The sequence below is a fragment of the Branchiostoma lanceolatum genome, chromosome 15 (genome assembly GCF_035083965.1).
Source record: "Branchiostoma lanceolatum isolate klBraLanc5 chromosome 15, klBraLanc5.hap2, whole genome shotgun sequence".
NCBI classification, from domain to species: Eukaryota; Metazoa; Chordata; class Leptocardii; order Amphioxiformes; family Branchiostomatidae; genus Branchiostoma; species Branchiostoma lanceolatum.
The window spans coordinates 10682667-10694723 of NC_089736.1; the positions used below are offsets into that span (position 1 = coordinate 10682667).

At 40.8% G+C, this 12057-nt stretch overlaps 1 protein-coding gene and 1 long non-coding RNA gene across 2 annotated transcripts in view; both read left to right on the forward strand.

Annotated features, from left to right (window-relative positions):
* LOC136420478 (uncharacterized) overlaps nucleotides 1-11752 on the forward strand; it is a 36757-nt gene extending 25005 nt beyond the window's left edge. Inside the window, exons 38-50 of the mRNA XM_066407427.1 lie at nucleotides 4410-4587; nucleotides 5116-5248; nucleotides 5736-5869; nucleotides 6058-6188; nucleotides 6493-6640; nucleotides 6796-7002; nucleotides 7188-7391; nucleotides 7599-8360; nucleotides 8527-8748; nucleotides 8916-9005; nucleotides 9131-9456; nucleotides 9851-10049; nucleotides 10269-11752. Coding sequence (XP_066263524.1) covers nucleotides 4410-4587; nucleotides 5116-5248; nucleotides 5736-5869; nucleotides 6058-6188; nucleotides 6493-6640; nucleotides 6796-7002; nucleotides 7188-7391; nucleotides 7599-8360; nucleotides 8527-8748; nucleotides 8916-9005; nucleotides 9131-9456; nucleotides 9851-10049; nucleotides 10269-10537 — 3003 coding nt within the window. The 3' untranslated portion in view covers nucleotides 10538-11752. The remainder of the gene's footprint in view (nucleotides 1-4409; nucleotides 4588-5115; nucleotides 5249-5735; nucleotides 5870-6057; nucleotides 6189-6492; nucleotides 6641-6795; nucleotides 7003-7187; nucleotides 7392-7598; nucleotides 8361-8526; nucleotides 8749-8915; nucleotides 9006-9130; nucleotides 9457-9850; nucleotides 10050-10268) is intronic.
* On the forward strand, nucleotides 83-3266 carry LOC136420479 (uncharacterized). Its single transcript, XR_010753221.1, has 2 exons — nucleotides 83-521; nucleotides 2446-3266. It is a non-coding gene; the product is annotated as an uncharacterized lncRNA (long non-coding RNA).
* Nucleotides 11753-12057: the final 305 nt, after the last annotated feature.

The window sequence follows — 12057 nt, forward strand, 5'->3', positions numbered from 1 at the left end:
TATCTGGTCAATGAAGTCAAACTGTTTTAATGAAGTCACTGATCACAGATTGCAAATAGGGAGGCTTCGCCATAGTTAGGTAAGTTGGTCATAAATTTCTAATTCGATCAATTATGTGTGGGCTTGTCTGGGTCGCGGTCGACTCACACATGCAAATTGCAACTTCAATACCCCAAATTATGTTATTGAAAGTGCATATTATTTTCTTAAGTACTTTCTCCCATCGACATTTTAATATTCATTGCACTGTATTTCGGGACATCAGTACAGACATAATCATTTCAAGTGCAGTACATAGGAGAAGTGAACTGTGGGATATGGCTCCAGGGGAGCAGTGTAATGTGGGTAATATTGAGCTGAATGCAATCTTGAAGGTAAATATTGTTCCCGTGCACGACTCGGATACGGGCCCGGGTGATTCTTGAACGGCATCTTGACGGAATGCATGCAGACAAGGAACCCACCACCAGGACAGTGTAAACAATGTTTTCTAATACTCTCAATAGGGCGGCTTTGAAATGGTGAGTAGCAATTAAAATGCTTGTTTATTGGTTCAGCATGTAACAACTCTGGCCTGCAACTTAGTTTGAAACATTGGCTGATAGTTATGTGTACAGTATACTGTACAGTTATGTGTACAGTACAGTACAGTACAGTACAGTGCAGTACAGTACAGAAATAGACGTTAAACAATGACAACAACAACAGTGCAACAGAGCCTACAGAGACCAGTATAGACTGGGGCTCTGTAGCACTGTTGCAAGTTGTTGTTGTCCTTGTTTAACGTCTATTTCTGTACTGTGTGGTACTGTACACATAACTGTCAGCATAACTGTACTGTACACAACTCTCAGCCAATGTGCCTCATCAATGAAAAAGTCTATGAAATGGGAATGGATAAAAGCAAAAAGGCATATGCCTTGCAAGGAGCTATACTGACCTAAGGTGGAAGAGTAGACATGTTCCTAGATATTGATACTACAAGAAATGTATACTTGCAATTCCCCCTGGACAGATTTTGACAAACTCCAAAATTTTGGGAAGAAGTTATTTGATGCATCTTTTTCCATATTTGAATGCTTATTATAGTTTTTTTATATAGCCTAGAACTTAAGTATATAGTCCCTTGGAATAAATAAGATAAGTCAAAAACATGTTTAATTTTAATGACATGAACTCTAATGACACATATACATGTATGTATATACAGTCAAAACAGTCCCGTCCATTTTTACATAGTTCAGACCCTCTCACAGGCCTAGGTAAACAACAGTCTAACTCAACCAGCAACCACTTTATGTACCACACCATTCTGCTTGTCAAAGTCAAGCTGCATGTTGTTAGGTTTTCTCTCATAATTACTTCACTGCACATGTAAAGTTAGTAGTAACAAGCTAGCTTACAGGAAATGGAATAAATGTTGACTTGAGCAACTGTTTATTGAACATTTCTGTATCTTGTTACTGTTGTACATTACATGTATGTACTGTATATTAGTATTATTACAACCATGTATACAGTATACAATTGGCATATTTGTTTATTTTGAATATGTTTAACACCATGCATTATCTCCTGTCATTTATCATGGAGGGTTTAGCTTTGTATCTAAAGGAATGCAGTTGTATTCATTGTGAATTCCTATTAGGAATTGAAGCACCTGCTGTGATGAGGTATTTTGTAATGATTTGCTAAGGCCTATACACTAGTATTATGTGTGTATGTGCATGTATACTACATACTAAGGTTAGAGATAGGTTTGTATACTGGGTAAATTGCTGCACAAGCTACATTTCTGGACCACTCTCACTGGGTTGGACCCCAAATTCTTCACAAAAATGGTGTGGGTTCTTTAATGCTCAAGGTTTGTCTCTCCTCAAACATGCATGAGACCACCTTTTAACAGCCTACCCAAAGAACATCTCTAGCCAAAGTCAGGTTCCCATTTATCACCTGAGTCCAGTGAGGAAATAAGTGTAAATTGCCTTTCACAAGGGTGTATTCTGGGGTTCTGCCAGGGATTCCAAGACAACACTTCTAGCTTCACCATGCCACCAGGTTTATATCTTATACATTGTAGCTTGATGACTCCTGGAATAGCAAATCTTCATTCTGGGAACAATTAATTTCATGTGACATTTGACAATTCTATCAGTCACCATAATCTTAAAGCAGAGTATCTGCATGCTTAAAGGAAATGAAAGAAGCATATGTTGAAGACACTTCATTTATTTAACAAATTCAAAGGGGCAATTCTTTTACAGTCAAGATGATGTGGTACAATACAGGCTTATGTATTTGTTTAAACAACTAGTATATGTTTCTTTAATTTTCTTTCCATCCTGTTTATACAGTAATTGCTATTGTGTAATCTCAAATACTGAGTCCTTTGAATTCATATCTGTCATAATTTAAAGGCCTTCAAATTATTTTCTTTTGATGCAGGGCTTTGCTCAAGGATGTCAACACAGCACTGAGGACCCTGCTTATCTAAGTACTTCAGCAGAAATGACAGTAAAGCACTTCAGGCTGTAGCCAAGAACCTGTGATATGTCAGGATGTCACCACTCCCCAGGGAAATACATGCATACTTTGATGGACAGCTTTAATCATGTTATTGTTGACACCACGTGACTTCAAATGTTCTGATACACAAACCTTTATTTAATAACATAAAGTCCATTGATGTTATTCAGTTATCCCTGAATGTAGCTAATTATATGGTGCTAAAATGTGCTTGTTGGAAAATAAATATAAATGAGTTATGTTGGTTCAAATTTTGCCATCAATTTCAAACTTTACTATTTGAGCTGATCAATTTCAAATCATGATGCTGCAAGATTAAATTCATTATATATAGTCAGATTAGGTGATGTGATGTTTATTTACATAATGTTACAGTGTTTAACTAAAGAATTAAGTGAAGAAATCTAGCCATGTCAATTTACTCAGAATGTGATATTCTTAGATCTTCTACTCTTGTTTTATATTCTACTCTGTGAAATAACATAGCAACAACCTATGTTAAGCCTGTTTGATGTGTTTTAGTTCATTAAATTGTGCGTGGGCAAAGTTACTACCCTTGGCATGACTTCACATGACTCAAAAATCTGTCGTCCAATCGACTGAAAACGTGCAATATTTTGCTGTAAAAACTTTATTTCAATGACTGTTCACACAAATACACAAATGCAATGCAAACTACCCATCGTTATCAATGATTTTCTGACTGCATAACGACAGGAAAAGAATCCGAAATGAAACCAAATGAGTTCTTTCTTGTTGTCCTTGATAAACGTCTATTATATCGCTAGACGTGGTCTCGTGGTGCTGAGTTACGATTGGTTCAGTTATTAGTCAAATAATTTTGTTTAAGGTTTTCAACTCTTGTTGCTCAGTTTACAGGTGTTTCTGGGAGAGCGTATCTAGTCTCTGCGTACGCTCTCTGCTTGTTGATTGCCTTCCCTCATCCCGGTTAGAGTGATGATATCCGTGTCTCTGCTTTCCTCTGCAATGTTGTCTGTAGGTTTTCCGAAAAACCCTGCCGGCCTCGCCATTTTGTAACTAGGGGCAACGTACCCTGATTGGTCAGTGGCGCTTGAACGGGGACATCCCTGACGTCATAGAGTATTAGATTTCCCGGGCCGACGGGGACGCGGGGATCGGTTCTAAGGGCCGTGTATAGTCACATTAACGGGCTTCGTCCTCGGTGGAGACAGCAGTTTTGCCAAGTATATCAGTCAATTTCAATGCATAATCGTATGTTTAAAAAAATTATCCGTGGCTTTTTTGTTTAATCAAAAAAGAATTTTCCCTAGAGCAGATTTTTGACAAAAAATGATAAGAAAAATTCAATTTTGGCTCTTTTGGACCCAAAAAAATTACAATGCGTTCACATACGGCAAAAAAGCCACGGACAAATCAAATCCATTTGGTGTAATCTGTTATAGGGAGAAAAATGAGGGTCCAGAATGCTGCCTCCGCTGAGGACGGGGCACATGAAATAAACATGTATTTTTAAACCAAAATATGTGTTTTTCACCCCAAAATCCAGCATTTCAAGAAAAATGTAACAAGTGTTACATTTGAAATAATAAGATCCAGCATTCTGTGAAATTTTATCTCAATCCAACCTTGCTGTCGAAAGTTACAAGCGTATTCATGTTTTACCATACCTAATAAAGTGTCACATGCCGTAATTGACCTGAGTAACCACGTATCAACCAAATAGCCTGATCCCGTTACCACAGTGTGCGCCTGCGCAAGATTATTTTCTCACGAGAGTTCCCTGTGGTTAGACGAGATTTGGATGTCTAATTTCGTGCATATATTTTCTACAGACTATTGTTCTTTTGAAGGCTTTCATGTCTACTTTCATGCTTAATAGTATATCATCTCTTTTTTTAAAGGCTGGCATGAGAGGACCTGCTTCACACGAAGCTTTCTCCCTTGTAGCATCAGCCGGCGACAGGGGTTTTCTGTCCCTGATAAGACGATGCGAGGCCCACTCCTGCCTCGGGGACTGCATATGTGCATCTCAAAATAAACTATGCAACCCAACGCAGTCCTGTACCGTGGGGACTGGGGGTAAATGGACTCGCCTTTTATCATTGAGCCTTCTGGTGCCAAACGTTTGCCTAAAATTTAAAAAAAGCCACTTTGCATAAATGTAAATATATCTACCATGATCTCCTTTCATCTATATCTATATACAACTACATCTGCAGCTTGACAGTTCCAAGTTTTCATACACATCAATCCATGACGTATGATGGCTAGTTAAGGATACCTTAAATTTCCCCATGTTGGGGATGGGGGGAGGGTTACGAAGATAAAACGTAGGATAACCTCTCCTTAGACCTTATACAAGTTGCATGGTGATTTCTTAAACGTTCCCAACATCCTTCACATATGGAAATGCGACTCACTTGTGCATAATGACAAGAACCTCATGATCATGGTATATGCAACTGAGGGAGGTATAAACATTATGAAATGGAAATGATGTAAAGGCAAAAGTTAAATGGCCCATAAGTTAGATAGAAGCTATGATTTGTGTATATGTTTTTTCTAGTTTCAGCGTGTCTAAAATGCAAACCATATCATTTCATGTAGTACCATCAATAGATGTATATGATACCATCGACCTGACGGGCTTCTCGTCAGTATCTGGAGCCGACGACATCGCACACACACCTGCTGGGGACTTCCTGGCTGCCAAATGGACAACCAATGCACAAATTATAAGGTAACGCTAAGTCTCATAAATCTGCGTCGCGGTGGCGTAGTGTCAGGCTGTTTGGCCCCAGAACCCAGAGATACTGAGTTCGAATCCGGGGTTCCCTGATTTGTCCCGTTGACGTTGTGCCCTTAGGAAAGGCACTTTACACGACTTTCCTCACTTCACTCAGGTGTAAATGAGTACCTAGCTTCAGTTAGGGACGTCCCTCGGATAGGACGTTAAATGGAGGTCCCGTCTTTGAGGAGAGCCACACACCGAGCACGTTAAAGAACCCTTCCCGGTGTGAGTGGTTCAAAACCGACAGTCCTATGGCCGCACATGGGTCAATTGTCGTATTGAGGTCACTTGCGCGCCGAATGGCAGTCGCTACAGACCCTTGCGATCTAGCCCCGCCAAATAATGATAAATGATAAAACTATTATCAGAAATTCAAATGGACTTAAAACAACTATGTTGATGATATAGAAGCATGACCATATTCTTATGTCCACAGGTACCAGTGGAGTGCAGGTATTAAGGACGAGGCCGTGGGCAGCGGTGTGTTCAACCTTTTAACAGACAAAATATGGCACGACACAGACGGGGCCAACTATGCTATTCTCAACTTACCTGTTACAAAAGATGGAGGTAGATAAAACCTTTTTTGACTTACTTATCATACCGAAATCAAAAATCTATGTTGTCACAAGTGCATTCGCCAAGAAGGTTATGTCTACTATCTCCAACCTATTTAACACAGGACAGGCCGACTTCTATTTAAACTTTTAAGCATTACTGTTTAACCGTTACGCTTAATTTCTTTGCCATTTACGCAGCCCACACCCTACGAGGAGCAGATTATGTGATTTACGTCAGAGCATGGATCTCACCGACTACGTACAAAGACTTCTCTTCTGATGGAGTCGAGATGGACTTTTCACCTCCTAGCGTTCATCGCTCAACAAAGGTAAAAAAGATAAACTCAATTCCAAAAGCTCTGTACAAATGCGCCAAACTCTATTTTTTTCGTAGGTAATGTACAGCATAATGTACAAGCAAAACGTGTTCACATTTCAGAGGACTAAAAGGAAGAATTTCTCACAACGAATGCATACAAAATCATTTTTGTAATTCAACATTTGTGTTGTAGTCTGTATACGCTCTTGTGTGTTAGTATCATTTTCAAACTGTCGTTAGTGTGCCATGGTTTATTCGGAAACTAAGATAAGCTAACTAGCTGTTTAACATATCCTAACGTTTGTTCTCTTAAGGTCAAAGACCTGATGACTACATCTGCCACAGCAGACATTGACTACACCACTCAGACTGCGAAGCTTGTTTGCGGATGGGATGGTGTGTTTTACGACACAGGCAGCGGCATCGAGAGTTTTGAAGTTGCCTATGGCCTGGGACCGAGTGGTAAATATGTTGTAGTGAAATATTTGTTACTTTTTTTAATGATGCAATTTCTACATACCTCTACCTAACCTACACATTTACTGTCGTTATGAAATTCGATTACTCAACACTTCGGAATGAGCTTTTTCAACGTGCCCTTACTAAATCTCCTTCAGACGAGTCTATCTCACCGTACACCGATAATAAGGTCAGCAGCGCAACAACAACGCACCAGCTGGATGGTCTATCTCTGAATGAGGGAATAAGATATCACTGCAACGTCCGGGCATTCAACAAAGTACTGCTGTACAGTACAGCCTCGTCAGACGGTGTGATCGTGGACACGATAGCGCCAACGGCAGGTGTCGTCATGGACGGAGTCGGTATGTTTCTTTTGACCCCATTTGAATGTATAAATCACAAAATTTACATCTTCATTTTTCTTTTGAGACTAATCAATTGTCATTTTCAATTGAACAATGGAAAATGCCTTCACCCCTGAGGTTTGGTCATATTCAATACGAATGTTTCTGGTGTTGCTCAATGCATATCTTCCCCTTCCTTACAGTTCTTCACGATGTTGAGCACACAAATGTGTCCATGTCCATCTCTGCTTCATGGCACGGCTTCTGGGACTCCGAGTCGTTTCTTCACCACTACATGTGGTGCCTGGGAACCACTACGACTGCAGCAGAGTGCTCCGTATTGGCGGCTACAGATGTAGGACTTAGAACCGCTGCAAGGACTCAGCTTAATACGGCACTGGATTCGGGTAATGAGTTACATTATGTTTTGAAACTCTGATATGGAATTAGTTGCGTTCATTGTAATGAATTCTGTCATGAATGTACATTGTACGAATCATATATATCAGTATCAGTTTGATGACCGTATATGTGCTGCTAGTAAACCCATCGTTGGATCTTTTATACATTTAGGTTGAAATTACAAAATGATTTTTAAATCTACCGTTTGTCAGGTGTGGAGTATTACTCGAAGGTTTATGCTGTCGATGCTGCTGGCATGCAGTCAGATGTCGCCACGTCTGACGGAGTGACCATCGACACGACACCCCCGGTTCCGCTGGAAAAGTTGGAGGTCGGACAGAACATTGTGGAAGATTTCTCATTCGAAGACTCACCGAGAGCTATCCGCGTGGACTCGAGAGACGGGCTGAACTTCAGTTCACTACCTTCTTTTACGTCATCACACTGGACCATTGGAGGAAGATCAAGCGCTGCGGTTCTGAACGGGTCTGTAGGAGATCACGGGAGCAATGTCCTGTACCTAGCAGGTTCCCTCTCACAGCTGCTTACTACAAACACAGGCAGCAAGTACAGACTCACATTATCACTCCTCCACAACCCCTTCGTACAGAACAAGAGGTCAGACGAAGAAGTCCTGATACAAGCTCCTGGGATCAGCAAGGTTGTTCAACTGTACCGCCGACCTGGTCGACATGATTCAAAGAACGCGAACCGGTGGCAAAAAGCTACGATCTTCTTCACAGCAACGAGCGCGTCGTCCTCTATTTCTGTAGAAACGCCGGGAAGAACGAGGGGGATCCTCGTGGACAATGTTGACGTTCGGCTGTGCAACGTCATGGAGGCCCAGGAAGGAATGATGAGCAACAACAGCGTCCATGTCGAACTTCAGATCATCCATGGCCTGTCTTCAGTGTTCGCCAGCTGGGGATTTGTGGACATGGAGAGTCCCATCGTTGACTACCTGTGGGCTATAGGTATGTCTACTACTTCACTATTGTCATTGCAGTATCAGATATCTACTCCCCGAATGCTACATGTGTGACGGGTTACATGAAGTGCATCATTATTTACAAACCTGGATGTGTTCTATATGTAATAGCTTGTTTTATACAGTGACACAAAGTACATTTTTGTCAACAGGCACAGTACAAGGAGGGACCCAACTGCAGGCCTTCCGCTCTGTTGGAACCAGTGACCAAGCAATCAACAGTAACTTGACCCTAACCCAAGGATCAAACGTCTACGTGACTGTCGTGGCCGTCAACGCAGTTGGACTACGCAGCGTGGTGCATTCGCAACCGTCTTTGGTGGACAAAACACCGCCGGTCATTTCCTTCGTTCGGGATGGCTCCAGTGACATGGGTAAGTTTTTAAAAATCTCACAACTGTGGATATGAAAGATCAAATCATATCACTTACTTGGGTTCTTTATAGTAAATAGGGTGAATTACTAATGAATCGCTATTTGCATAATACTATTCGTATACGGTATGTACGTGTTTAATTAAATGTTCTCTCTTGTATTCCAGATGTCGACTTCCAAAGTGGCAACGTCATTTCAGCAAACTGGGTTGCTACAGATCCGGAAAGCGGAATAAGCAGGATCGAGTGGGCAATAGGTACATGATACCTCTGTTTGTCTACAATATCAAGTCTGTCATTCATTCAATATGTTCAATCTATAGCTCCTTTATAGACATCACAAAACTAACGAACCAAATAATCACTTGATCTCCTACCACAGGCATGGAGCCCGGGTCTTCTTCAATCAGTGATTACACTGTGTCTGAAAACTCCGGTAGTGCTTCGAAGTCGGTGAGTGGTCTTTCCCACGGACAGACAGTCTACGTCACCGTGAGATGCCACAACAACGTGGGTCTGTACTCCACCATGTCGTCCGACGGCGTCACCATAGTGACGAGCCCGCCTAGCACGGCCGCAGCACAGCTAAGTGTGCTGACTCGCTCAGAGACACACTATCCCACACGAGGCAACCACCAGTCACAAACGGACATGCTGCACCTGTCATGGGGCGGATTCACTGACACAACAGGCATAGCAGCTTACCAGGTATACTTCTTCTACTTCTTTCTTCTTCTTAGAAACCCCCATCGGGCCAAAGGACAAAGTTTGAGGGTGGAAGTCGTCGGATTCTGCAGAATTGATTCATAGCTAATCCATAAGCCGTAAAGTTTTCACCAGATGCTTTTGCACATCTCCCTGAAGTTAACTCAGCCTGCAAATCGTATTTGACGAGGCTAATTGAATCCAACAAATAAAACAGTTTCACAGGACGTACACAAATTAGACGATAGTTTCGCAGTGCAGGAAAAAACTCCTAACTGGACCATTGCAAAATCATTAGCCTATTCATTGGTATAGTAAACTCATAAGTAGACAGTGCAAGATAAGATACAGCATGTGACTGCCACACAAAGGTATCAACATGTTTCATTCTATGCAGTATGCCCTGGAGGGACCGGGAGTGGACGAGACAACTTGGTCCAGTCTGAGTCCCTATGGAGACACCAGTACTTTACTTGGCCTTGATCTTCAGCCAGCCAGCTACAAGGTGTTTCTCCGCGCCGTCAACAATGTCCAGATGGAGAGTGCATCACTCCAGGCTGAGGTCCAGATCACCACCACCAGCCCGTCTCTGTCAGGTATTACAACTTTTATACAATCACATGTTTATGGTTAACTTTATATGTAACTCAAAAACCATAGCGTTTTCTTGGTTCAAAGTTTTCCATGCTCGTTTAACAATTTGTGAATGCAATGATCGTACATATACCATGTAGAGACAGACTGTTGCTGGTTTGGCACATGTCATTGTCGTAAATATCATAGATACCCCATCTGACGTTCACATTGGTTTTCAGGGGCTTCAAATGTGACCCACAGCTGGGAAGATGGAAACGTCACCGCGGTGATTGACTGGGAAGGAGTCTTTGATGCAGCAACAGACCTTGTGTACGAGATCACCATTGGGACAACCCTTGGCGGAAATGACGTCCAACAGTGGGTGGAGACCGTGGAGACCAACATCAAAGTAGGACCGGTGGATCCTACTAAGCACCACTTCGGAACCATCACTGCCATCAACCCAGTCGGGATGTATGAAAACGTACTCTTTGATTTCTATCGTTAAACGCCATTGGCATAGACAACCATATACAAAAGAACGTAGACACCGTGAGCATACTATACATTCATGCAGCCATCTACAAAAGAAATATGTCAATCATTTTCAAGTAACTGTTCTTCTTTGTTCTTTACGTTTGTAAAAGGTACTGTTGACAGTAATGGGTTTCATTGTTATCCGTTAAACATTGAGCTTAAGCTATCATATAATGATTTACAAAACAAATGTGTTCATCAGTTTAAAGTTCCTGCACTGTTTTGTTCTATACGTTGGTAGACTATTGATGGTAAAGGCTGCTTTCTTTGTGTATACATATCCGTTAGACACTGAGCATAAACGATTATATAATCAACTACAAAAGAATTATGTTATTCACTTAAAACATACTGCACTTCTTAAATATTTTGTTTTATCCGTTGGTAGAACGTACTGTTGATGGTAAAGGCTTCCATTGTTATCCGTTAGACACTGAGCATAAACAATCATATAATGATTTACAAAACAAATGTGTTCATCACTTTAAAGTTACTACTATTTTTTGTTCAATACGTTTGCTAGGTAGTGCTATTGGCAATAATATGTGTTTCTATTGTTTACTAGTAAAAGCATAAATACTAAATAAGGTATCAGTGGTCAGGAGATAGTAATAGTCTGACTCGCAAATTATTCTCAGTAAAAACCCAAATATGCACGTATATATTATTCTACTAGAGCGATAGATCGTTAAGATAAAATTATCATTCCTTGCTACAAAATTATATCGGAGGCTAAGGTTTATTTACATACTTTGCCATGTCGCTCATTATATAATTTCTTCACTCTATAGTTCTTCATTCCACAGAGAACTCTGGCTATTCACATAGCTGTTCTGTCTGTTATAGAATATTCATTCTGTAGAAAAAAAGGGTTCTAACTGCTAAGCATTGACAACGTTGTTAGAAGGTGTTTAAAACAAGGTTTTTATTCTGTAGAGCAAAATATCTCTTGCTATTCACACGGATGTTCTCTCTGTTTTAAAATCTGTTATACCTGTTATGATTTTATTTTATCTTTTTATTCTGATCTGTAGAGTAAAAACGTGCAGCGTAAATACAAGAGCATGTATTTGTAAACTATAGAAAATTTCGAACTGACCAGATAGTGTGTGTGGCTGGTGACGGATTCATTATTGTATCAACAAGCGAACTTTTGCCATTTTGCAATAAAGCGGGATAAAAACCACCTGTGTGAGCATTGGTTATGATTCATGGTGATAACTAAAAATGGGAACACTAGCTACACTTACATCTAGCTATTTCACATCTACGTCATCTACTATACCAGTTATCATTTCGTACTCTTTCAAAGCATAGGCAGGAGAGCAACATTCTATAAATTCACAGCCCGTAGAAAAGGCTGGAGGGGCAGATGATACTGGATGCTACCATGGTCCCTGGCCGTCAACCAAATGAGGATGTGACTAAACAAAGATAAAGGGATAGTCTACCACCAGCACTAGGAGTTCTCCAACTCGAAACCACAAGAAA